The sequence below is a fragment of the Oncorhynchus mykiss genome, chromosome 11 (genome assembly GCF_013265735.2).
Source record: "Oncorhynchus mykiss isolate Arlee chromosome 11, USDA_OmykA_1.1, whole genome shotgun sequence".
Lineage (NCBI taxonomy): Eukaryota > Metazoa > Chordata > Actinopteri > Salmoniformes > Salmonidae > Oncorhynchus > Oncorhynchus mykiss.
In genome coordinates this window covers 6,496,534-6,523,023 of record NC_048575.1, presented here as the reverse complement: position 1 = coordinate 6,523,023, position 26,490 = coordinate 6,496,534, and the positions used below count along the sequence as shown (strand labels likewise).

The 26,490-nt window shown below is 46.2% G+C and overlaps 2 protein-coding genes across 3 annotated transcripts in view; both read left to right on the top strand.

Moving 5' to 3' along the window:
• The window catches only part of LOC110536539 (zinc finger CCHC domain-containing protein 2), a 76,759-nt gene extending 63,795 nt beyond the window's left edge, over positions 1–12,964 (top strand). The window contains exons 8-14 of one of the 2 annotated variants that reach the window (XM_036934746.1): positions 168–228; positions 926–1,049; positions 5,367–5,431; positions 7,414–7,499; positions 8,369–8,476; positions 8,921–10,321; positions 10,770–12,964. In XM_036934746.1, coding sequence (XP_036790641.1) covers positions 168–228; positions 926–1,049; positions 5,367–5,431; positions 7,414–7,499; positions 8,369–8,476; positions 8,921–10,321; positions 10,770–10,831 — 1,907 coding nt within the window. In that variant the 3' untranslated portion in view covers positions 10,832–12,964. Of the gene's footprint in view, positions 1–167; positions 229–925; positions 1,050–5,366; positions 5,432–7,413; positions 7,500–8,368; positions 8,477–8,920 lie in introns of both variants that reach the window. The other variant, XM_036934745.1, reaches the window with a different exon arrangement.
• A 5,518-nt stretch (positions 12,965–18,482) lies between these two features.
• Positions 18,483–23,985, top strand: LOC110535197 (leukocyte elastase inhibitor). The gene is made up of 7 exons (XM_036934744.1): positions 18,483–18,636; positions 19,051–19,249; positions 21,595–21,735; positions 22,006–22,123; positions 22,424–22,566; positions 22,874–23,041; positions 23,233–23,985. Exons 2-7 carry the CDS (start codon positions 19,082–19,084, stop codon positions 23,632–23,634), a joined length of 1,140 nt encoding a protein of 379 aa, XP_036790639.1. The 5' UTR covers positions 18,483–18,636; positions 19,051–19,081; the 3' UTR covers positions 23,635–23,985.
• The last annotated feature ends 2,505 nt before the right edge of the window (positions 23,986–26,490 follow it).

Sequence of the window (26,490 nt, the reverse complement as noted above, 5' to 3'; positions counted from 1 at the left end):
ATGTTGTTTCGGATGTTTCTGATGATGTTTCTCACTGAGAAATGCCTGTTGCTACTCACTGATCTCACTAGGTATGAGTGTTGATGTGAAACGTTGATTAAAATGCATTGGTTTCCTGTCAACTATGAATGAATAAATTAATTAATAAATGTCTTCAAACCCTTCAGATTTGGATCCGTACGTTCTGGGACACCGAAAGAAACATGTCAGCAATAGACCCTGCCATAGGTAGGCACCCTATTGAAACATGTCAGCAATAGACCCTGCCATAGGTAGGCACCCTATTGAAGGATGTCAGCAATAGACCCTGCCATAGGTAGGCACCCTATTGAAACATGTCAGCAATAGACCCTGCCATAGGTAGGCACCCTATTGAAACATGTCAGCAATAGACCCTGCCATAGGTAGGCACCCTATTGAAACATGTCAGCAATAGACCCTGCCATAGGTAGGCACCCTATTGAAACATGTCAGCAATAGACCCTGCCATAGGTAGGCACCCTATTGAAACATGTCAGCAATAGACCCTGCCATAGGTAGGCACCCTATTGTCCCGACACCGTAGTAGGTGGCAGGGTCAATCCCATTTAAATTCCTGTCAATTCAGACTGTAAATAACATTTATGTTCCTAATTTTCCTCATTGAAAAGCATTGCAGAGATTTGAAATTGAAGTTCACATTGTACTCCCTGAATTGACTGGAATTGAAAAGGAATTGAACCCAACCCTAGAAGGTAGAAGTTGCTCCTAATCAGTAGCCCAAAAACCAACTGATGATTATGGTTTGGAATGGGGATAGATTAGGCTGATCCTAGATCTGTGGTTAGGAGTGCCTCCTTCTTCAAGTGAGTAGCCCCCCCCCCCCCCCCCCCCCCCCCCCCTTAGACCTGATTCTTATACCCCCTACCCTTTTTTCCCCCTGTAGTGTTCCCGATGCCAAAAGTTCCCAGGGAGAGAGCGTTCGAAAGGGATCACACAGCCTGCCTGACTGGACGAGGAAGACCCGCACGCTTCAACCCGACCAGGAGGCCTCTGGGGGCCCAGAGCAGGTGAGACAGACACATGCTACATCCAAAGCTACACAAAGCTACATCCAAAGCTACACAAAGCTACATCCAAAATGGCACCCTATTCCCTTCATAGTGCACTACTGTTGACCAGGGCCAAAAGGGGGTTCTGTACAGGAAGTAGGGTGCCATTTGAGATATAGACAAATTGTCACAAATACTAAGAAGTTACAGTTGTTGCTAAGAAACCATTGTTTTTTTTCTTCTTTCAGATTGTCATGTATCATGTTCAAATATATGAACAGGCATTTTGATTGGTTGTTTTTTTGTGTTTTTTTTTTTTCTTTTTTTTACTTTTAAAATGGCCCCATAGCCGTGGGGTTACATAGACTGAGAAAGAGTTAATTTAGACCAGGCAGACATGTCCTATTTTAAGATGGATGATCTCTACTTCTCCCCTGTAGCATGCGTTGTGTCAATGACCAAATTAGGGCTGATGCTCTGTATAAGCAACATACATGTGTGTGTGTGTGTGTGTGTGTGCTCGCGCGTGCGTGCGTGCGTGCGTGCGTGCGTGCGTGTGTGTGTGCGAGCATGTTATATTCTTATTTACAATAAAAGTGACTCCAAAATGACACAATACATATTAATTTCCATTCATTTCTATTGGGCACAAAATCATTTCAAACACAACCAAAACTAACTGCAAATGAATCCAGCAAGTTTGTAGAGTTACTAGCTTGATGTAGTCAAGAACATGGGACAAATTACAACACTTGACTACATTTTTAATTCACTTTAAGAGTAAATACCAACGACACCTTCAAATGGGGGGGATTAGATACATAAAGATATAACAAATATTAAATAAAGTAAACATAAAGTGCTTTCATTTCTAAACTGTAAAACTGATACACAAAGTATGTGGACACCTTCTCGTCGAACATCTCATTCCAAAATCATGGGTATTAATATGGAGTTGCCCCCCCCCCCCCCCTTTTGTTGCTATAACAGCCTCCACTCTTCTGGGAAGGCTTTCCACTAGATGTTGGAACATTGCTGCTATAACAGCCTCCACTCTTCTGGGAAGGCTTTCCACTAGATGTTGGAACATTGCTGCTATAACAGCCTCCACTCTTCTGGGAAGGCTTTCCACTAGATGTTGGAACATTGCTGCTATAACAGCCTCCACTCTTCTGGGAAGGCTTTCCACTAGATGTTGGAACATTGCTGCTATAACAGCCTCCACTCTTCTGGGAAGGCTTTCCACTAGATGTTGGAACATTGCTGCTATAACAGCCTCCACTCTTCTGGGAAGGCTTTCCACTAGATGTTGGAACATTGCTGCTATAACAGCCTCCACTCTTCTGGGAAGGCTTTCCACTAGATGTTGGAACATTGCTGCTATAACAGCCTCCACTCTTCTGGGAAGGCTTTCCACTAGATGTTGGAACATTGCTGCTATAACAGCCTCCACTCTTCTGGGAAGGCTTTCCACTAGATGTTGGAACATTGCTGCTATAACAGCCTCCACTCTTCTGGGAAGGCTTTCCACTAGATGTTGGAACATTGCTGCTATAACAGCCTCCACTCTTCTGGGAAGGCTTTCTACTAGATGTTGGAACATGCTGCTATAACAGCCTCCACTCTTCTGGGAAGGCTTTCCACTAGATGTTGGAACATTGCTGCTATAACAGCCTCCACTCTTCTGGGAAGGCTTTCTACTAGATGTTGGAACATTGCTGCTATAACAGCCTCCACTCTTCTGGGAAGGCTTTCCACTAGATGTTGGAACATTGCTGCTATAACAGCCTCCACTCTTCTGGGAAGGCTTTCCACTAGATGTTGGAACATTGCTGCTATAACAGCCTCCACTCTTCTGGGAAGGCTTTCCACTAGATGTTGGAAAATTGCTGCTATAACAGCCTCCACTCTTCTGGGAAGGCTTTCCACTAGATGTTGGAACATTGCTGCTATAACAGCCTCCACTCTTCTGGGAAGGCTTTCCACTAGATGTTGGAACATTGCTGCTATAACAGCCTCCACTCTTCTGGGAAGGCTTTCCACTAGATGTTGGAACATTGCTGCTATAACAGCCTCCACTCTTCTGGGAAGGCTTTCCACTAGATGTTGGAACATTGCTGCTATAACAGCCTCCACTCTTCTGGGAAGGCTTTCCACTAGATGTTGGAACATTGCTGCTATAACAGCCTCCACTCTTCTGGGAAGGCTTTCCACTAGATGTTGGAACATTGCTGCTATAACAGCCTCCACTCTTCTGGGAAGGCTTTCTACTAGATGTTGGAACATTGCTGCTATAACAGCCTCCACTCTTCTGGGAAGGCTTTCCACTAGATGTTGGAACATTGCTGCTATAACAGCCTCCACTCTTCTGGGAAGGCTTTCCACTAGATGTTGGAACATTGCTGCTATAACAGCCTCCACTCTTCTGGGAAGGCTTTCCACTAGATGTTGGAAAATTGCTGCTATAACAGCCTCCACTCTTCTGGGAAGGCTTTCCACTAGATGTTGGAACATTGCTGCTATAACAGCCTCCACTCTTCTGGGAAGGCTTTCCACTAGATGTTGGAACATTGCTGCTATAACAGCCTCCACTCTTCTGGGAAGGCTTTCCACTAGATGTTGGAACATTGCTGTGGGGACTTGTTTTCATTCAGCCACAAGAGCATTAGTGAGGTCGGGCACTGATGTTGGGCGATTAGACCTCACTTTGTGCACCGGGGACATTGTCATGCCGAAACAGGAAAGGGCCTTCCCCAAACTGTTGCCACAACGTTGGAAGCATAGAATAATCTAGAATGTCATTGTATGCTGTAGCTTTAAGATTTCCCTTCACTGGAACCATAAAAAACAACCCCAGACCATTATTCCTCCTCCGCCAAACTTTACAGTTGGCACTATGCATTCGGGCAGGTAGCGTTCTCCTGGCATCTGCCAAACTCAGATTCGTCCATCGGACTGCCAGATGGTGGAGCGTGATTCATCACTCCTGAGAAAGCGTTTCCACTGCTCCAGAGTCCAATGGTGGCGAGCTTTACACCCCTCAAGCAGTCCAGCACTCCAGCAGGCGCTTGGCATTGCGCATGGTGATCTTTTTTTTATTTTATTTATTTATTTCACCTTTATTTAACCAGGTGGCAAGTTGAGAACAAGTTCTCATTTACAACTGCGACCTGGCCAAGATAAAGCAAAGCTGTTCGACACATACAACGACACAGAGTTACACATGGAGTAAAACAAACATACAGTCAATAATACAGTATAAACAAGTCTATATACGATGTGAGCAAATGAGGTGAGATAAGGGAGGTAAAGGCAAAAAAAAGGCCATGGTGGCAAAGTAAATACAATATAGCAAGTAAAACACTGGAATGGTAGATTTGCAATAGAAGAATGTGCAAAGTAGAAATAAAAATAATGGGGTGCTTATGCTTGTGTGCGGCTGCTCGGCCATGGAAACCCGTTTCCTGAAGCTCCCGACGAACAGATACTGCGCTGTCGTTGCTTCCAGGACAGACGAGGACCGACAATTTTTACGCGCCACGCGCTTCAGTACTCGGCAGCTCTAGCAGGGCAGAAATTTGACACACTGGCTTGTTACGAAGGTGGCATCCTATGACGGTGCCACGTTGAACATCTCTGAGCTCTTCAGTAAGGCCATTCTACTGACAATGTTTGTCTATGGAGATTGCATGGTGATGCGTTCAATTTTATACACCTGTCAGCAACGGGTGTGGCTGAAATAGCCAAATCCACTCATTTGAAGGAGTGTCACATACTGCTGTATATATAGTGTATGTATGTGAATACCCTTGTATATAAGTTGACATTATGTACTGTCACCTCATATAACACATTGTATCTCAAATCCAAAATGCTGGAGTATATAGCCAAATTAAATGTTTTAGCTTTACTGTACAAATACGTTGGGGAGAGTACCTATGTGTGTGTGTGTCCGTGTGTGCATGTGTTAGTGCATGTTTGTGTCTGTGTGTTTGTGCTCCAAAGTCAAGTCCAGCTCAGCAGCAATACGAGTGCTATCAGCGTTAGCCAGGATGAGGCGCTCTGCCCTTTGACCCCCCCCTCCCCACCCGCTATAGCTCTGGGTCAGAGTCCAGCAATGCCTCATTCATGGGGCCCTCGTCATGTGACAGGGGTTACGTTAACAGGCAACAGCTCTATGGCATTCTTGCTCTGGCAAATAGTGTAATGGAGCTACAGTATATGTTTTAAAGGCACACTCGGGTCAAGTAACTTCCTCCTAGAGAGCAAATGGGTGTTCAGGGTTTTGCTCCAGCCCTACTTTAACACAGCTAATTCTATCTATCTGGTCCACAGCATCAGGGCAGTGAGAAGAGGGGCAACCACCCTGCCAGCATGAGGCAGCCACTGGGACCAGACAGGTAATCACCAGCTATATCAATGTTCAACCCACCAGGCAATCAGGAGCCGTATGTACCAGAGTTGGAGTGCTGACTTAGGATCAGTTTGGCCTTTTAGATACCAATGCATGAGATTATATGGACATGGGGACCTGATCCTAGATCAGACTCTGGATACAAACGGCCCCTGCTCTACATCTAGGGTCTACTGAGAAAAGCCAGTGAGAGCATTTGAACGAGGCACGAAGACAGTCGATCACTTGACCCAGTGAATACAGTCATTATTACCCACCTTCTAAAAGGGTCCTCACATTGACTGACAGTGAAGAGACTTCCCTGCACAGACATATTGGCTCAACACTGAGCCAGCTGACAGTAAAGTTTCTACATTGTGATAGGGGTTGCTTCGTAGACACATTTGTTTGTTGTCTTTGGCTGTAGATTGACTATGAGAGGAACGTCGGATACAGAAAGCTAACAGTGTGACTGTGTTCAGGAAATACCTAGCAGCACAGCGGTGCCTGTCAGAGAAGGCCTAGCATTATGCTAGCCAGCATGCTAACAAAAGAGCGTTAGCGTCAATCCCCCCTACAACAGGGCCTGACAGAGAGGACCTAGCATTACACTAGCGTAATTACACAACATATACCCAATACACACAAATCTAAGTAGGAATGAATTAAGACTATATACATATGGATGAGCGATGTCAGAATGGACTAAGATATGTAAACATTATTAAAGTGACTAGTGTTCCATTCCTTAAAGTGGCCAGTGATTCCTCGGCTATGCCCTGTAGGCAGCAGCCTCAAATGTGCTAGTGTTGGCTGTTTAACAGTCTGAAGGCATTGAGATAGAAACTGTTTTTCAGTCTCTCGGTCCCTGCTTTGATGCACCTTTACTGACCTCGCCTTCTGAATGATAGCTGGGTGAACAGGCAGTGGCTTGGGTGGTTGATGTCCTTGATGATCTTTTTGTTCTTCATGTGACATTGGGTGCTGTACGTGTCCTGGAGGGCAGGTAGTTTGCCCCTGGCAATGCGTTAGGCAGACCGCTCCACCCTCTGGAGAGCCTTGCGGTTTGCGGGCGGTACAGTTGCCATACCAGGCGGTGACACAGCCTGACAGTGCACTTTCAATTGTGCATCTGTAAAAATTTGTGAGGGTTTTAGGTGACAAGCCAAATGTATTTAGCCTCCTGAGGTTGAAGAGGCTCTGTTGCACATTCGTCACCACACTGTCTATGTGGGTGGTCCATTTCAGCTTGTCAGTGATGTGTACGCCAAGGAACTTGGAAGCTTTCCACCTTCTCCACTGCGGTCCCATCGATGTAGATAGGGGGGTGCACCCTCTGCTGTTTCCTGAAGTCAACGATCATCTCCTTTGTTTTGTTGACGTTGAGTGAGAGGTTGTTTTCCAAGCACCACACTCCCAAAGCCCTCACCTCCTCCTTATAGGCTGTCTCATCATTGTTGGTAATCAGGCCTACTACTGTTGTGTCGTCTGCAAACTTGATGATTCAGTTGGAGGCGTGCTTGGTCACGCAGTCATGGGTGAATAAGGAGTACAGGAGGGGGCTGAGCACACAACCTTGTGGGGCCCCAGTGTTGAGGATCAGTGGAGGTGATGTTTCCTATCTTCATCACCTGTTGGCGGCCCGTCAAAAAGTCCAGGAACCAGTTGCACAGGGCAGGTTCAGACCCAGGGCCTCGAGCTTAATGATGAGCTTGGAGGGTTCTATGGTGTTGAATGCTGAACTATAGTCAATGAACAGCATTCTTACATAGGTATTCCTCTTGTCCAGATGGGATAGGGTAGTGTGCAGAGTGATGGCGATTGCATCGTCTGTGGATCTATTGGGGTAAGCAAATTGAAGTGGGTCTAGGGTGAAGTGGGTCTATTACCAACCAGTCTGTCGAGCAACAGGCTTCAATTCCTCTTCTCCTCCCTCATTTATCCTGTATCGTTGACGACGAACGCTCATCTTTGTCTCTCCTCCTTCAGGGAAAAGGGGAAGAAAGCATACTTGGCGGCAAATGGGAGCATGGTGCCACCAGCTTCTCAGCGAGCGCGACAGTCGACAGGGAAAGGTGGGTATCGATGGAAATGATTTTGCCCTGATATTCTTCCTATCCTAAAGCTCTGAAATGGTAGCCCTGTGAAGAAATGGCTTGATGTTTTTTGTTGTTGTTGTTGTTTGGAGGAAAAGGCTTAAGCGACAGTCTCACCAGAAGTGGGCGGAGCAAGCAGAGCGAGGCGGGCGGAGCAAGCAGAGCGAGGCGGCTGGAAAGGGACGGGACAGGCAGAGCAGGGACTGTATGCTAGCAGGATAGTCCATATCTCCAATGTTTCCATCCGTGGATGAATTGGTCTAATCGAACCTAGCTAACTTTTCCAATTAAAAGGAACTAGAAGAAAGTGATTCATAACAAAAAATATATATTATTTTGTGTGACTACAGCGCCAACGATTTAACCCAAAAATAGAAACACAATCTAATTGAGCGAGGCTTCGGTTGGGTCATTATCAGAGGATTCGGTTGGGTCATTATCAGAGGCGTCGGTTGGGTCATTATCAGAGGCGTCGGTTGGGTCATTATCAGAGGCTTCGGTTGGGTCATTATAAGAGGATTCGGTTGGGTCATTATCAGAGGATTCGGTTGGGTCATTATCAGAGGATTCGGTTGGGTCATTATAATTCAAAACAATGCTTTCTAAAATAAATCATACACCCTTTACACGCTCGCTTTTACTACTTGTAGTAACTACATTTAACCAACAGAGAGCAATGTTGTACAAGTTTATAAGGCATAGCTTTTCAGTCAACATCTGATCTGCTTATCTGTGTGTCTCAGTCATACGCATATGCCTTCAGGTTGATTTCATGTAAATCAAAGGTTTGCAAATCATATTTGAACTAAATCTAATTGAATGAATGTTGGGGTTGTATGTGTGTCTAGACGGAGACTCGGTATACGGCGAAACCTCGTCTGAGAGCTACAGCTCGGCCTCCAGCCCCCAGCACCACGAACCAGAGAGCCTGGACAGCGAGGACGAAAAGGATAAAGGTGAGACAGACACATATACCATGATTAGATTTTGGGCTTGTCTTATTTTTGGGACATCACTAAGACTTTTGTTCTCCCTCTCGCTCTCTCTTTCATTCTCTCCCTCTCTCTCGCGTTCTCTCTTTCATTCTCTCCCTCTCTCTCTCCCTCTCTATCCCTCTCTCTCGCTTTCTCTTTCATTCTCTCCCTCTTTCTCACGCTCTCTCTTTCATTCTCTCCCTCTCTCTCTCTCTCCCTCTCTATCCCTCTCTCTCGCTCTCTTTCATTCTCTCCCTCTTTCTTGCGCTCTCTCTTTCATTCTCTCCCTCTCTCTCTCCCTCTCTATCCCTCGCTCTCTCTTTCATTCTCTCCCTCTCTCTCGCGCTCTCTCTTTCATTCTCTCCCTCTCTCTCGCGCTCTCTCTTTCATTCTCTCACTCTCTCTCTCGCTCTTGCCCTCACCCAGATACGGACAGTACCCAGGGCCCAGCGGACTCCTTCTTCCCCTGGCAGGAGGTTGCAGGTGGGGCCATGCCCACCATCCACCACCTGGTCTCTGCCAAGCCTGTTGGGGAGCCCCCCAGCCTTGACTATCCCCCAAACACCTTCATGCACCCCCTGCCCTGCATATTGCCCAACGGTGCACTACCTGCCGATGCCCCTCTGCCAGTCATGCCTCCCCACCAGGTGGCAACTGCCCTGGTAGACAACAAGGTGGTCGGAGGACTGATCATGCAGGTGCCCCTTGTCCTCCGAGAGCCTACGTCCACCACCGTGCCAGTTCCCGTGCCAGGGGATCCAGAGCAGATGCCCATGGTACTCCCAGGGTTTGGCTCCCTAGCCCTGGGCTTACACTCCCCTGGCAGCCCTGCCCTGCAGCCCCCAGTCCAGCACTTCAAGACAGCCCCTCCGCAGACCACTGCCAGCTCTGAGGGTGTCACCACCCTCCCTGCCCACCAGCCCCTGGTAGAAGCTATAAGTGTCATCACCCCTGGTCCGCCCTATGCCTCACCCCTGCAGCCTGCCTACTCCCCCCCAGACCCTGCCGCCCCCCTAACCCCATCCGTACCCCTGGGGGACCTTAGCATCCCTCACATCAAGCACCCAGATGTGTCTCTTTTCCCGGACATGCCCTCCCTGTACACTATGGCCCCCATCCCCACTTCCGTCATGGCCACACTAGGGGTAGCGCCTTCCCCTGGACAGGTTCAGGCGGTGGTGCCCCCGTCCGTACCCACCCACACCCCCGGCCCAGCGCCCGGCTCAACCCAGACCGACTCCACCTCCTACGTCAACAGCACCAGTAACTCCGTTGCCCAGCAACAGGCGCAATCACAACAACAACAGCAGCAGCAGACGACTCACCAGCAACAGGCCATGTGTTGCGGGGCGTGCGGTTGCCGAGGCGGCTGCGGCAACAGCCGTACGGCGTCATCCTTTTTCTTTCCCCACCAGATGGCGCCACGGCAGGTGTTTGGTGCGCCGCCCATCTTCCAGCTCACGTCCCTGTGCGCCAGCAACTACCTCAGTCAGCCGCCCCCGCAAAGCAACGGCCAGGCCCAGCTGACATTCTTCCCCCCCGCCCCTTACGCTGGCCAGACCCTGCTGCACACCCATTCTGACCATGTACTGGGCACCCAGCTAGGCTATAGCCTCCAACAGATGGTGTCGCCCTTCAACCGTTTCTACCCGCACATGTACCCCTCCAGCGTGGGTATGGTGCCCGGTTCGGGAGGCGGCGGAGGGGCCCCGGGGGTAGCGGTCGGCGTCAACAAGAACAACGGCAACGTCTCCTGCTACAACTGTGGGGTCAGTGGGCACTACGCACAGGACTGCAAACAGCCCTCTGTTGATTCATCACAGCAAGGTAATAACGCCACGGCCAGGGGCCTCTTCAGATGGACCCATTCGGCCCCTCTGCGGCACCCCCCCTCAGCCCGCTCTTACTCTCTGTCACATACCAGTGCTTTATAACCCTACACCCACCCACTCAGAGGGTACCCTTGACCAAGTTTGGGAAGGCACACCTTTGCAGTAACCCTCCCCACCTCCATTGGCAGGACTTATTTACAGCCAGGAGCTGCTGTTAAAGGGCTCTCTCTCATCTCAGGAGACCTGTGGACGTTTTTCTCTCAAAACTCTCTCTTAGCAGTTAAAAATGAAAAGAAAAAATCCCAACCGCTCAGGTGCATTTTGGGAATTCATCACAGTGGTTCCTTGTCTTTTTGCTTAATTTTTCGGGAGGTTATTTTAATCCCCCCATTTTGTATTGTCTTCTTTGTTCCACTGACGCCGTCCCCTTTCTGTTTTTTCAGGCAGCTTTCGGCTGAAGTACGCCGCCTCCCACTCTCCCGAAGGACTAGACAACGCCAGCTGAACACGTCTTTTCGTTTCGTCATCTGGTTCCTTGTCACGAGCGGTCCAAGAGAACCCTCCGTTTCAAGAGGGTTTCACTCTGATGTTTCTCAGTCATTGTCATTGTTGGTTTGACCTTTTTAAAGAGCGTGTGTGAGGAGGGTCCTGAGTACTTGTGGCGGAGACATCCTCTACGTCCCCGTCACAGCTGAGAGTGAAGCTGTCTTGTTTCCATAGAGACGCACCCCCCCCCCCCCCCCCCCCCCTGATCCTTTAGAGGCTTTTGGTATTTTGCACTGAAAACTGGCACAAGACAGCAAGCAGCTCATGTTCACTAACTTATTTTTGATATTAGAGTGTAGGAGCTTGGGAAAATGACACCACGTATCCTAGAGTGTGGGAGCTTGGGAAAATGACACCACGTATCCTAGAGTGTGGAAGCTTGGGAAAATGACACCACGTATCCTAGAGTGTGGGAGCTTGGGAAAATGACACCACGTATCCTAGAGTGTGGGAGCTTGGGAAAATGACACCACGTATCCTAGAGTGTGGGAGCTTGGGAAAATGACACCACGTATTTTAGAGTGTGGGAGCTTGGGAAATTACACCACGTCTCTTAGAGTGTGTGAGCTTGGGAAATGACACCACGTCTCTTAAGAGTGTGGGAGCTTGGAAAATGACACAACGTCTCTTAGAGTATGGGAGCTTGGGAAATTACAACACGTCTCTTAGAGTGTGTGAGCTTGGGAAATGACACCACGTCTCTTAAGAGTGTGGGAGCTTGGGAAATGACACCACGTCTCTTAGAGTGTGGGAGCTTGGGAAATGACACCACGTCTCTTAGAGTGTGTGAGCTTGGGAAATGACACCACGTCTCTTAGAGTATGTGAGCTTGGGAAAATGACACCACGTATTTTAGAGTGTGAGCTTGGGAAAATGACACCACGTATTTTAGAGTATGGGAGCTTGGGAAATGATTTTGTTCTCTGAATACATGGGGATTCTGCGTGATCTCGATTAAAGAGTTTCCTATACTTCATTTTTACAGCGGTATATTTATGCCTCCTTATTGTTATTGGACGAGGATTTGAATGGTTTAACTGTGCAGCTACGAAAGATGAGTACAAACAAAAAAGTTAATGTAAAAAAAAAAAAGCTGGGATTATTTTTTTTTAAAAATTTTTGCTGCAGTGTTTATGAATGTACAACATATTTCGTTTTTTTTTTATGTAAGGAATCTGGCAGTATCGAAACATGTTTCTTAAAGCATTTGCCACTTGATAATAATGTGAAGCGCAGAATAAGACGTTTTTAATCATCATGTTTGTCATGAAGTTAAATGCTGCTGGGTGTTAATTTTAGTTATAATCTTTGACAATATGCACTACGACTGACTACCAGGAATTCTGAAGTTTCTCAAGTGCACTGAAACAGTCCCGGAAGAACTAGAGCCAGATGTTATTGCAACAGCGAAGCTCTGACAATATACACTGTTGTCCCTCCATCCAGTATTCTCTTGGAAATGCTGTGCTGACCTGCAGAGTCGGGGGCCACTATTTGGCTCCTACTATTGATAACACTGTTCTCCTCTGAAAATAACTATATTTTCTTTGAGCCATTTCTACAGGACAAGTGGTGGCCAAGGCAGATATCATGTAACTTTTCTGGAGATTAATTATATTTATTCCCACTTCTTCATTTAAAATGCAGCTGTGAGATCTAACTGTATGGCATATGTTTGGTACATTGGTAAATGGAAAACAAAGAAATATGCACATACACACTACGAATTGTGTGTGTTTTCATGTGGAGTATGAACACGATTAGCGTGAGCACTAATGGAGGTGTCTGATTGGAGTTGTTTGGGGTATCAGGATCAGTAGCTTTCCAGGGATTGATTTTAAGTGAAAATAACCAAACTGCAAAGCATTCCAGTAGACTAAATCTGATCTTTCTTGGTCCTCCCCATTGTTTAAAGTGAAAGACAGACATTTTATGGCAGTCTGGAAACTTTAGCCTGCTCTGATATTTTTTTTCACTGATATACAAAATACAAAGAATTCAATACATCTGTTTGATTCCTCCCATATGTGTAGGTGAAAGGCAGGAAATATATGTAACGGTTTTCTAGGTGTGAAGGAGAGTCGGACCAAAATGCAGCGTGTAGATTGCGATCCATGTTTTAATGAACAAACGTAAAACACGAATCAATACAAACACTACAAAATAAAGAACGTGATGAACGTAACGAAAACCTAAACAGCCTATCTGGTGAAAACACATAGACAGGAACACTAAGGACAATCACCCACGACAAACTCAAAGAATATGGCTGCCTAAATATGGTTCCCAATCAGAGACAACGATAAACACCTGCCTCTGATTGAGAACCACTTCAGACAGCCATAGACTTAGCTAGAACACCCCACTAGCTACAATCCCCATACATACACACCACATACAAAAACCCATGCCACACCCTGGCCTGACCAAATAAATAAAGATAAACACAAAATACTTTGACCAGGGTGTGACAGAACCCCCCCCCCCTAAGGTGCGGACTCCCGAACGCACCTCAAAACAATAGGGAGGGTCCGGGTGGGCGTCTGTCCATGGTGGCGGCTCCGGCGCGGGACGTGGACCCCACTCAATCAATGTCTTAGTCCCTTCTCCTCGCGTCCCTGGATAGTCCACCCTCGCCGCCGACCATGGCCTAGTAGTCCTCACCCAGAACCCCACTGGACTGAGGAGCAGATCGGGACTGAGGGGCAGCTCGGGACTGAGGCAGCTCGGGACTGAGGGGAAGCTCAGGAGTGAGAGGAAGCTCAGGAGTGAGAGGAAGCTCAGGAGTGAGAGGAAGCTCAGGAGTGAGAGGAAGCTCAGGCAGGTTGATGAATCTACCAGATCCTGGTCGACTGGCAGATCTGGAAGAGTCTGGTCGACTGGCAGATCTGGGAGAGTCTGGTCGACTGGCAGATCTGGGAGAGTCTGGTCGACTGGCAGATCTGGGAGAGTCTGGTCGACTGGCAGATCTGGGAGAGTCTGGTCGACTGGCAGATCTGGGAGAGTCTGGTCGACTGGCAGATCTGGGAGAGTCTGGTCGACTGGCAGATCTGGGAGAGTCTGGTCGACTGGCAGATCTGGGAGAGTCTGGTCGACTGGCAGATCTGGGAGAGTCTGGTCGACTGGCAGCTCTGGCTGCTCCATGCTGACTGGCTGCTCCATGATGACTGGCAGCTCTGGCTGCTCCATGCTGACTGGCTGCTCCATGCTGACTGGCAGCTCTGGCTGCTCCATGCTGACTGGCTGCTCCATGCTGACTGGCAGCTCTGGCGGCTCCTTGCAGACTGGCAGCTCTGGCGGCTCCTTGCAGACTGGCAGCTCTGGCGGCTCCTTGCAGACTGGCAGCTCTGGCGGCTCCTTGCAGACTGGCAGCTCTGGCGGCTCCTTGCAGACTGGCAGCTCTGGCGGCTCCTTGCAGACTGGCAGCTCTGGCGGCTCCTTGCAGACTGGCAGCTCTGGCGGCTCCTTGCAGACTGGCAGCTCCTTGCAGACTGGCAGCTCCTTGCAGACTGGCAGCTCCTTGCAGACTGGCAGCTCCTTGCAGACTGGCAGCTCCTTGCAGACTGGCAGCTCCTTGCAGACTGGCAGCTCCTTGCAGACTGGCAGCTCCTTGCAGACTGGCAGCTCTATGCTAACTGGCAGCTCTATGCTAACTGGCAGCTCTATGCTAACTGGCAGCTCTATGCTAACTGGCAGTTCTGAACAGGCGGGAGACTCCGGCAGCGCTGTAGAGAAGGAAGGCTCTAACAGCGCTAAACAGGCGGGAGACTCCGACAGCGCTGGAGAGGAGGAGGGCTCCGACAGCGATGGACAGGCGAGGCGCACTGTAGGCCTGATGCGTGGTGCTGGCACTGGTGGTACTGGGCCGAGGACACGCACAGGAAGCCTGGTGCGGGGAGCTGCTACCGGAGGGCTGGGGTGTGGAGGTGGTACTGGAAAAACCGGACCGTGCAGGCGCACTGGAGCTCTTGAGCACCGAGCCTGCCCAACCTTACCTGGTTGAATGCTCACGGTCGCCCTGCCAGTGCCGCGAGGTGGAATAGCCCGCACTGGACTATGCAGGCGAACCGGAGACACCGAGCGCAAGGCTGGTGCCATGTAAACCGGCCCAAGGAGACGCACTGGGGACCAGCTGCGTAGAGCCGGCTTCATGGCATTAGGCTCGACGCTCAATCTAGCCCGGCAGACACGCGGAGCTGGAATATACCGCACCGGGCTATGCACCCGCACTGGAGACACCGTGCGCACCACTGCATAACACGGTGCCTGTCCGGTCTCTCTAGCCCCCCGGTAAGCACAGGGAGTCTGCCCAGGTCTCCTACCTGGCATAGCCATACTCCCTGTTAGCCCCCCCCCAAGAAATTTTTGGGGTTGCCTCTCAAGCTTCCATCCGCGTCGCCGTGCTGCCTTCTCATACCAGCGCCTCTCTGCTTTCACCGCCTCCATTCTACGGTAACCTTCCTCGCACTGCTCCAGCGAATCCCAGGCGGGCTCCGGCACTCTCCCTGGGTCGGCCGCCCACCTGTCGATCTCCTCCCAAGTAGTATACTCCATACTGTACTCCTCCTTGGGCTGTTCCTGTTGTTTCTTCTCCCGCTGCACCTTAGTGCGGCTACACTCCCCTGGTTTAGCCCAGGGTCCTCTCCCGTCGAGGATTTCCTCCCATGTCCAGAAATCCTTATTGCGCTTCTCCTCGCGCTGCTCCTGCCTGTTGACACGCTGCTTGGTCCTTTTATGGTGGGTGATTCTGTAACGGTTTTCTAGGTGTGAAGGAGAGTCGGACCAAAATGCAGCGTGTAGATTGCGATCCATGTTTTAATGAACAAACGTAAAACACGAATCAATACAAACACTACAAAATAAAGAACGTGATGAACGTAACGAAAACCTAAACAGCCTATCTGGTGAAAACACATAGACAGGAACACTAAGGACAATCACCCACGACAAACTCAAAGAATATGGCTGCCTAAATATGGTTCCCAATCAGAGACAACGATAAACACCTGCCTCTGATTGAGAACCACTTCAGACAGCCATAGACTTAGCTAGAACACCCCACTAGCTACAATCCCCATACATACACACCACATACAAAAACCCATGCCACACCCTGGCCTGACCAAATAAATAAAGATAAACACAAAATACTTTGACCAGGGTGTGACAATATATGGCACTTCTGCCTGTAACTAGCTAATTTACATTTTTTTGGGGGGGGGGGGGGGCAAGTGATCATAATTTGGGCAAACCAAATAAAAATGCTCTTGACTTGCCCCGATGGGCAAGTGCCTTTTCAGACCTTAAAGTCAATCCCTGCCTTCTCAGACACATCACTTGAGAGAATTCTCAATGATTTAGAACTCTTTCATGTCTGTCTTAAGATTTGGGGTCTACAAGTTGTAAAAGATGTGCATGTACAGTGGGGAGAACAAGTATTAGATAACCTGCAAAATCGGCAGTGTTTCCTACTTACAAAGCATGTAGAGGTCTGTAATTTTTATCATAGGTACACTTCAACTGTGAGAGACTGAATCTAAAACAAAAATCCAGAAAATCACATTGTATGATTTTTAAGTAATTAATTTGCCTTTTATTGCACGACATAAGTATTTGATACATCAGAAAAGCAGAACTTAATATTTGGTACAGAAACCTTTGTTTGCAATTACAGAGATCATACGTTTCCTGTAGTTCTTGACCAGGTTTCCACACACTGCAGCAGGGATTTTGTCCCACTCCTCCATACAGACCTTCTCAAGATCCTTCAGGTTTCGGGGCTGTCGCTGGGAAATACGGACTTTCAGCTCCATCCAAAGATTTTCTATTGGGTTCAGGTCTGGAGACTGGCTAGGCCACTCCAGGACCTTGAGATGCTTCTTACGGAGCCACGCCTTAGTTGCCCTGGCTGTGTGTTTCGGGTCGTTGTCATGCTGGAAGACCTAGCCACGACCCATCGTCAATGCTCTTACTGAGGGAAGGAGGTTGTTGGCCAAGATCTCACGATACATGGCCCCATCCATCCTCCCCTCAATACAGTGCAGTCGTCCTGTCCCCTTTGCAGAAAAGCATCCCCAAAGAATGATGTTTCCACCTCCATGCTTCACGGTTGGGATGGTGTTCTTGGGGTTGTACTCATCCTTCTTCTTCCTCCAAACACGGCGAGTGGAGTTTAGACCAAAAAGCTCTATTTTTGTCTCATCAGACCACATAACCTTCTCCCATTCCTCCTCTGGATCATCCAGATGGTCATTGGCAAACTTCAGACGGGCCTGAACATGCGCTGGCTTGAGCAGGGGGACCTTGCGTGCGCTGCAGGAGTTTAATCCATGACGGTATAGTGTGTTGCTAATGGTTTTCTTTGAGACTGTGGTCCCAGCTCTCTTCAGGTCATTGACCAGGTCCTGCCGTGTAGTTCTGGGCTGATTGCTCACCTTCCTCATGATCATTGATGCCCCACGAGGTGAGATCTTGCATGGAGCCCCAGACCGAGGGGTGATTGACCGTCATCTGAACGTCTTCCATTTTCTAATAAGTACGCAACAGTTGTTGGCTTCTCACCAAGCTGCTTGCCTATTGTCCTGAAGCCCATCCCAGCCCTGTGCAAGTCTACAATTTTATCCCTGATGTCCTTACACAGCCCTCTGGTCTTAGCCATTGTGGAGAGGGTGGAGTCTGTTTGACTGAGTGTGTGGACAGGTGTCTTTTAAACAGGTAACGAGTTCAAACAGGTGCAGTTAATACAGGTAATGAGTGGAGAACAGGAGGGCTTTTTAAAGAAAAACTAACAGGTCTGTGAGAGCTGGAATTCTTACTGGTTGGTAGGTGATCAAATACTAATGTCATACAATAAAATGCAAATTAATTACTTAAAACTTAAAATTTTCTGGATTTTTGTTTTAGATTCCGTCTCTCACAGTTGAAGTGTACCTATGATAAAAATTACAGACCTCTACATGCTTTGTCAGTAGGAAAACCTGCAAAATCGGCAGTGTATCAAATACTTGTTCTCCCCACTGTGTATATTACACTTGTGCATACGGAGTACACACTCATCTGTTGATATGATAAGTTTTGTCAATTTTCATTGATAGCCACACTTAGTACTGTTTTCCTCCAAAAACATGATTAAAAAGCTGCCCCCTTACATGTACCTAAAATGTTGAGGCCAACTCGGGAAATTTGATTAAAAAACGGTGTGGACATGTGTTGAACACAGGGAAAGAAAACATGTGTGGACACTCTTTACAGAACTGTATGGATGATTGAAGAACCATGTGAGCTCGGAGGACGATTGTACATATGAACCTGCCAGTTAAACTTGTTAAACGTTCCTGATTTAAAAAAAAATGCTGTACTGTATGGGGTACACTCACTGTTACCTTCGGGTGTATGTTTACTGTACTCTTTATGTAAATGTTATTGTACTGGAAATGTCAAATATATTTCTAAAACGAATTGGGTTTTTATGCAAATTGTTGATCTGTTTTCCTGGAATTAACAGCAATAAATACAAAATCATACATTATTCTTGTTTATTTCACTCTGTCTATATTTAGGCCATACACTGCTTGGATGTAGTTTTTTACTTCATAGTACTGTACATTCGTTTGATCCAGTTGGTTTGCCGTAGTAGTCAGCTGAAAATAATTGAAAAGCGCACTTTGACAGGCCACGGTGTGTGTCTGCAATTAATTGTTTAATAGAAGGTTCCCTGGAACGTGTCTAGAAAACCACCTGACATTCACATATAACCAGTCTTTGGTGAGTAGCTGCAATATAATATTTCCCCCAATCAACTGGTGACGGTGCTGAACATATTTTAGGAAGGTTTACTCTGTTGATCTTGATAACTTTCTGTTGAAGTTACGATTAGTTACGACTTTTTGTCTTATTTATTGGTGAATTACTTGCCGATTTATTTAACATAACTATTGATGTCTGCTTGGCTACCTGGATGTGACCAAACATTTTTCCACCGCTCCAAAATCAGGAGAATGGCATAAACATAACATCAGAGAGGACGGGACATTTTATCACTTAAGTCTAACATTAGTTTTTTTTGGGGGGGGGGCGTACTTTTTTCAAAAGTAACATCCGCATTAGATGGATAATTGCGGCCCATTCATTGACGGGTCTGTTTCACTGACACTAACACGTTTCACTTTTCTTTCCAAGTTCTGCCTGCCTTCCTCTCGCACCAGTTACAATGGCAGCCGTGTCTGTAGCCAATACCAACTTCACCCTGGCGTTGTTCAAGAAGATCACCGAGAAGAACAAGAAGGGCAACGTGTTGTACTCCCCTCTCAGCATCTCCGCTGCCCTCGCCATGGTTTTTCTGGGTGCCAGGGGCAACACTGCTACTCAGATGTCAGAGGTGAGTCCGTGTGACCCGTTTTATTTTCGGTGTTCCGTCGATACGACACACTGTAAAACCGTAGTTATCCTGTATGACTCGGTGGAGTATGGCCCTTGTAACGCCAGGACTTTGGCTTTGTTTACCATGACCAACTACACATGTACATCACTTTGGGTTAAAACTTCTGCTAAACAACAACAAAATAAACATATAGTACCAGTCAGGTTTGTGCTATCTAATTAGGACAACGTAGCTGTAGTTGAATTAGATGAATATACTACAGTTCAGAAGTATGGGGTCACTTAGAAATGTCCTTGATTTTTGAGAAGCTTTTATTTATTTTTCTGTCCCTTAAAATGACATCAAATTGACTTAGAAATAGTGTAGACATTGTTAATGACTATTGTAGCTGGAAACGTCTTTATTTATTGAAATGTACGGCTATGTAGACAGGGTGAGGTCCCTCAGTATGGTGATGGTATGATTATGGTAGTATGGTGAGGTCCCTCAGTATGGTATGGTGAGGTCCCTCAGTATGGTATGGTGAGGTCCCTCAGTATGGTATGGTGAGGTCCCTCAGTATGGTATGGTGAGGTCCTTCAGTATGGTGATAATATGGTATGGTGAGGTCCCTCAGTATGGTGATAATATGGTATGGTGAGGTCCCTCAGTATGGTGATAATATAGTATGGTGATAATATGGTATGGTGAGGTCCCTCAGTATGGTGATAATATGGTATGGTGATGTTCCTCAGTATGGTGATATGTTGTGGTGTTCCTCAGTATGGTGATAATATGGTGATGTTCCTCAGTATGGTGTGGTGATAATATGGTGTGTTGATGGTCCTCAGTATGGTGATAATATGGTATGGTGATGGTATGGTGAGGTCCCTCAGTATGGTGATAATATGGTGTGTTGATGGTCCTCAGTATGGTGATAATATGGTGTGTTGATGGTCCTCAGTATGGTGATAATATGGTATGGTGAGGTCCCTCAGTATGGTGATAATATGGTGTGTTGATGGTCCTCAGTATGGTGATAATATGGTATGGTGAGGTCCCTCAGTATGGTGATAATATGGTATGGTGAGGTCCCTCAGTATGGTGATAATATGGTGTGTTGATGGTCCTCAGTATGGTCCTTGGTAATTCCCAGCTGTAGTAGCCTTTTATACACTTTCTCAAAATAGTCCGAATTAAACTACGATAATTCAAGAAATCGGTCATTAATTTAGTCGCTTTGTGTCGTAGGGATCTTAGTCATTACATTTTACATCCAACTTAGATATTTTGGTGCAGTATTTCTCAAGTGAGTGTGCATGAAAACGAGTTGTCTGTCACTGAATGGCAACACGCACTTCATTGAATCCCTACTGTTGACCAATAATCGACGAAGGGGGCGTGGACTTCAGCTTGCCTCAAGAAAACAATGTGCATGAACAGCCGAAAAACCCCCTTACCAAAGACCAACAAGACTGTCACAAAATGTTGTCATTTTAATATATGCACAAACTGTTCGGTATGGGAAGCATTCTGACTTCTTAACCCAGGACTACTCCACGTAAAGAGCCCCAGCTGCCGCTGATTCTGGTGGTGTATATCCCTGTATATAGTAAGGAATGAGTAACCTAGGGGGTTCAAAGGCTGTCCGCTAGATACTGTTGCGCTTTTGGTGAGGTAGTCGCAGTTTGTAGAAAAACTTTTGGACTGTTGTAAAAAATAAACGTTTTTCAACGGAATGAAACTGGGAGGGACCTACCTACCTGAATTTGCCCAATAGAAAGTTGTTTACGTTGCAAAGCGTTTTCAGTTTGTAATAAACGGTTTCCGTTTCGACAGACGATGTTTTGCTACTGTGTGACTATTGAATACACCCCTGCTGGGAACGCGGTACTACTGCAGGTGTTTTTCTTCGGTGGTTTATTTATGGGATATTAGCCCTATACATAAAATACACATGTAGCAGCAGCTCCTGTATATAGCCTCGCTGTTGTTATTTTACTGCTGCTCTTTAATTATTTGTTACTTTAATTTTATTCTTAACTGCATTGTTGATTTTTATGGGCTTGTAAGTAGGCGTTTCACAACACCTGTTGTATTTGGCACAATTTTATTTGAGGCTGGAGGTAATACTAGCTTATTTTCTCTACTAAGGTTTCAACCTGTTTATTTTTTTCATAATTGTTGATAAGGAAATATAAACAGGAAGTTCTGGTCACAAACTAATCATTTTGAACTAGTTCAGCAACATGAATGTAATCTGGGCGTGTAAGTGACAAATAGATGTCACAGATGCAACCACAATGTCACATTAGGTACATGTAAATTATTTTTTTGTTGGCCCCCCCTACTTTTGTCACTAGACGATGTGCTTCAACAAAGCTGCTGGTGACATCCATGTTAGCTTCGGCAAACTCATTCATGACCTGAACCTGCAGGGAGCCCCATACTCACTGAGCCTGGCCAATCGCCTGTACGGAGAACAGTCTTACCAGTTTGTTGAGGTAACGTCCACAATGTGGAGTAAGTGTTGCATCTCAAATTCGATTTTTTTTTTTTTTCTTTCTGAATTGACCCCAATGACTGTATTAGAAAGTCATTATGCAAAGAGATACACCACACTAGCGATTTCCAGGATGTCCTATACGTTCTATGACGAACTGTACATCGTCTAGTCCATTGTAGACTAGACTCTTATTTTTACGTGCTAAGGGGTTTATGAAGTTAGGATATTGACTGTCTTAATCCTCTTGCGTCTGTGGTAAATGTGACAGACTTTCCTCGGGGACACCAAGAAGCACTACAATGCTGAGCTGGAGGCTGTGGACTTCAAGTCCAACGCGGAGACTTCCAGAAAGAACATTAACGCTTGGGTGGAGAAGCAGACCTCTGGTGAATAGAGGCCAAAAGCTGTCTCCATGTGCACAATAACTTTGCATTAATTATTTTTTTATTAAAGAAAACAGCCTGTATTGATATTATTCACTAAAATGTTTAATGATAACTATTCTCATTCAGTGTAAAAATCTTTAAGGGACCAGTAGATTGAGAATAAATTGATTTCCTCCATTAGGTGTCCTTAATGTATCTGCTGTTTGTAACAACAAAGGTGTAGAAGAAGAAAGTAATTATCACCTCTAGTCTCTATATATATATATATATATATATATATATATTTTTTTTTTTTTGTAGAGAAAATAAAGGACCTGTTGCCGGAGGGGGTTGTCGACCACCTGACCAGACTGGTGTTGGTGAACGCCATCTACTTCAAAGGCAACTGGTGTAAGAAGTTCAAGGAGGCCAGCACCAGTGATGCCCAGTTCAAACTGAACAAGGTACCAACCAACCTGACAACAATAACCTATTGTTCTAATGTCTGTAGTTAACACCCCTGGTGATCATTCATCATGAGTCTTTAGAGTAGCGCTTCTAAGGCAAAAGAGATTACTTTTTTTTTTTACTCACCAAACCACATGTTTTTTTTTTGGGGGGGGGGGGGGGGGGGGGGGGGGGGGACACTTTTATTTATTTACCAACCATGTGTAGCTTGATTCACTTTCATGACAATCAATGAGTAACTTTTGCAACCATGGTAATTTGTGACTACACAATAATTTGACACCACCTTTTCATTGGATCCAGAATGAGTGTAAGCCAGTGAAAATGATGTGTCAGACAGCCAAGTTCCCCCTAGCCTTCATCCCCGAGGCCAACTGCCAGATCCTGTGTCTGCAATACGAGGGGAACGAACTGAGCATGTTCATCATGCTCCCCAACGACATGGAGGACCACGTCACTGGTCTGAAGAAGGTACGACTTGTTTACTCTGTCAGCAACATGGGGTTTGTGGCCTAAAACAATCACAGTTAACTGCATGGCAAATACCTGCATTATGGTAATTAGAGGGTTAGTTCAAACCGAAATCAGTCTGTCATTCTCATATTTTTAGAAGTGTCAGTCATGACTGTCCCCCCCCCCCCCCCCCAAAAAAAATAACACAGCTGGAGAAGCTGCTGACCTATGAGAAAATTGTGGCGTGGACCAGGCCTGACATGATGGACACAGTGGAGGTTCAGGTGGGCCTGCCTAAGTTCAAGCTGGAGGAGACCCTTGACCTGAAGGACTTGCTGATCAGCATGGGCATGACGGACGCCTTCGACCTCTCAAAGGGAGACTTCTCGGGCATGTCGCCCAGCAACGACTTGGAGCTGTCCGAGGTGGTGCACAGGGCGTTTGTGGAGGTCAACGAGGAGGGCACAGAGGCGGCGAGCGCCACGGCCGCCATTATGGGGATGCGCTGTGCCTTGAGGACCCCCAAATTTGTGGCCGACCACCCCTTTCTCTTCTTCATCAGCCACAACACCGAGAGCATTCTGTTCTATGGTCGCTACTGCTCCCCTTAGGAGCTTTAGCAAATGGGACATTCCACTTGGGTATTAAAGAGATGTGTATATATTACTGAAGCTGCTACATCAATATCGCATCTGTGCTTGGTGATCTTTGTCAATAAAAAATTGTGTTGAGTATATTTGTGGTGAAATAATGTTTTGAGCAATGTTCTTACTGGTATGTGTATTTTTACTTTCTCATGATCAATGTTTGTCTCCTCTGACCACCTAATTCAAATACCATTATCCTCAAACGTGTTTTTGTACTTTTATTTTTGTTTACGAACTCCTAGTCTTCTGATTTGAATACTGGAGTTCTATTCAATTAAGCAACTATGTTTACAGAATAGTAAAGAATATATCAACTGAAGTGTGGGTCATTGTTAGTCACACTTCCAAATCGAAATGACTATGTATGCACAAATGATCAGTGCTATCTGGGCTCCTTGGGACATCCCTATCCTAACCACTCCCCTTTTACCATAACCCTTACCAAACCATTGACAATGGGGTAGGGACATCCCAAGGACCCCGGCTAGCACTGATCATGCACAAATCGAACACTGTTATTCATGTTGGTGTATAATAAGTCACATTCTCATAGAGATGATAAGTCTACACAACAGCCCTTTAAGTGTTTCTTAAAAACACTTACCTTCTGAACTCCACCCTCTCCACCAGTACAGTTGGCATCCTGTACTGGTTACTGATTGGTTGGGAAGAAGTCTATTCTTGTTCTGAGAAATTAAGGCTATTCCATGCGAGAAATGGCCAAGAAACTAAAGATCTCATGCAACGCTGTGTACTACTCCCTTCACTGAACAGTGCAAACTGGCTCTAACCAGAATAGAAAGAGTGGGAGGCTCCGGTGCACAACTGAGCAAGAGGACAAGTACAGTGTATAGTTTGAGAAACACAAACCTCAAGTCCTCAACTGGCAGCTTCATTAAATAGTACCTGCGAATCAACAGTCTCAACGTCAACAGTGAAGAGGTGACTCCGGGATGCTGGCCTTCAGGCAGAGTTGCAAAGAAAAAGCCATATCTCAGACTAGCCAATAAAAAAAAGACACTGGACAGAGGAAGATTGGAAAAAAGTGTTATGGACAGACGAATCTAAGTTTGAGTAGTTTGGATCACAAAGAAGAACATTTGTGAGAAGCAGAAAAAATGAAAAGATGCTGGAGGAGTGTTTGATGCCATCTGTGAAGCATGGTGGAGGCAATGTGATGGTCTGGGGGTGCTTTGGTGGTGGTAAAGTGGGAGATTTGTACAGGGTAAAAGGTATCTTGAAGAAGGAAGGCTATCACTCCATTTGGCAACGCCATTCCATACCCTGTGGACGGCGCTTAATTGGAGCCAATTTCCTCCTACAACAGGACAATGACCCAAAGCACAGCTCCAAACTACGCAAGAACTATTTAGGGAAGAAGCAGTCAGCTGGTATTCTGTCTATAATGAAGTGGCCAGCACAGTCACCGGATCTCAACCCTATTGAGCTGTTGTGGGAGCAGCTTGACCGTACGGTACGTAAGAAGTGCCCATCAAGCCAATCCAACTGGTGGGAGGTGCTTCAGGAAGCATGGGGTGAAATCTCTTTACCTCAACAAATTGACAACTTGAGCGCCAAAGGTCTGCAAGGCTGTAATTGCTGCAAATGGAGGATTCTTTGACAAAAGCAAAGTTTGAAGGACACAATTATTAATAACCTTATCAACGTCTTGACTATATTTCCTATTCATTTTGCAACTTATTTCATCTATGTTTTCATGGAAAACAAGGACATTTCTAAGTGACCCCAAACTTTTGAACGGTAGTGTACGTTAGCTTGCAATCACTGTTCTTACCTGGCTATCTACCTAATGTCAAGTGGGAATACACTAGAGAGTCACAGAACAATGAGCCAGATATTTCACCAGATGTATAAGTGTGTAGCATCCGGTTGTCGTTTCCACTCACTACCAAATATGTTGAGAGGAAGCACAGTGGCTTGCAGTGTTTGAAGATGGAGCTAGATGGATTTTCGCCAACATTATGCTAATAGTGTCATCAATTAAACATTTTTATCTCATAAAGTTTTCAGTTTCGAAAACTATAATCTGTTACGAACAGAGTGGACAGATTTTACCCTTTGGCAAAGTTTGATATTAAAAAAATGTGCCCTTTTGCAAGGGCAAATTGAGTTATTGCACACTTCACAGTAGGCGATCCGTAACGGAAATAGGCAAATACGTGCTAGATCTCACCAAAAGGATCTTGCTAGCGCGTGCTTGGCTCTGCCCCTCTCCTCTGCCCACTGTGACTCATTTATTCCCATTGGAAATGACAAGCTGTGTTCGATCTTGGGTTTTACACACACACACACATAAATTATATGTCACGATTGTCTTCGGGTGAAAGAGAGGAGGACTAAAATGCAGCGTGATGATAATCCATAATTTAATGGGATACTTAAACAAGGAACAAAACCAACGAAGACGAAAGAGTCCCGTAACGTGAACACTGGTAACAGGAACAATAACCCACAAAATACCCAAAGAATATGACTGCCTAAATATGGTTCCCAATCAGAGACAACGATAAACAGCTGCCTCTAATTGAGAACCAATCTAGGCAACATAGACTTACAAAAACACCTAGATAGGTGACACCCCCATAAACATACAAAACCCCGAGACAGGGTGAAAACATATACATCACCCATGTCACACCCTGACCTAACCAAAATAACAAAGAAAACAAAGAATACTAAGGTCAGGGTGTGACAATATATCCAACATATATCCAACTGACACGGTCATTTCAGCCTGTACACCACATACTGTAGTGTTGCAGTGCTCAAATGATTGCACTTGGCAGGTTCTAGGTCCAC

What these genes read in the sequence shown, in the direction of transcription:
- LOC110535197 (XM_036934744.1), top strand. Translation starts at nt 19,082, where the DNA reads ATGGCAGCCGTGTCTGTAGCCAATACCAACTTCACCCTGGCGTTGTTC. An exon ending in AGTCTTACCAGTTTGTTGAG is followed by an intron (nt 21,736 to 22,005) that starts GTAACGTCCACA and finishes TAAATGTGACAG; the next exon opens with ACTTTCCTCGGGGACACCAA. An exon ending in ACGTCACTGGTCTGAAGAAG is followed by an intron (nt 23,042 to 23,232) that starts GTACGACTTGTT and finishes AAAATAACACAG; the next exon opens with CTGGAGAAGCTGCTGACCTA.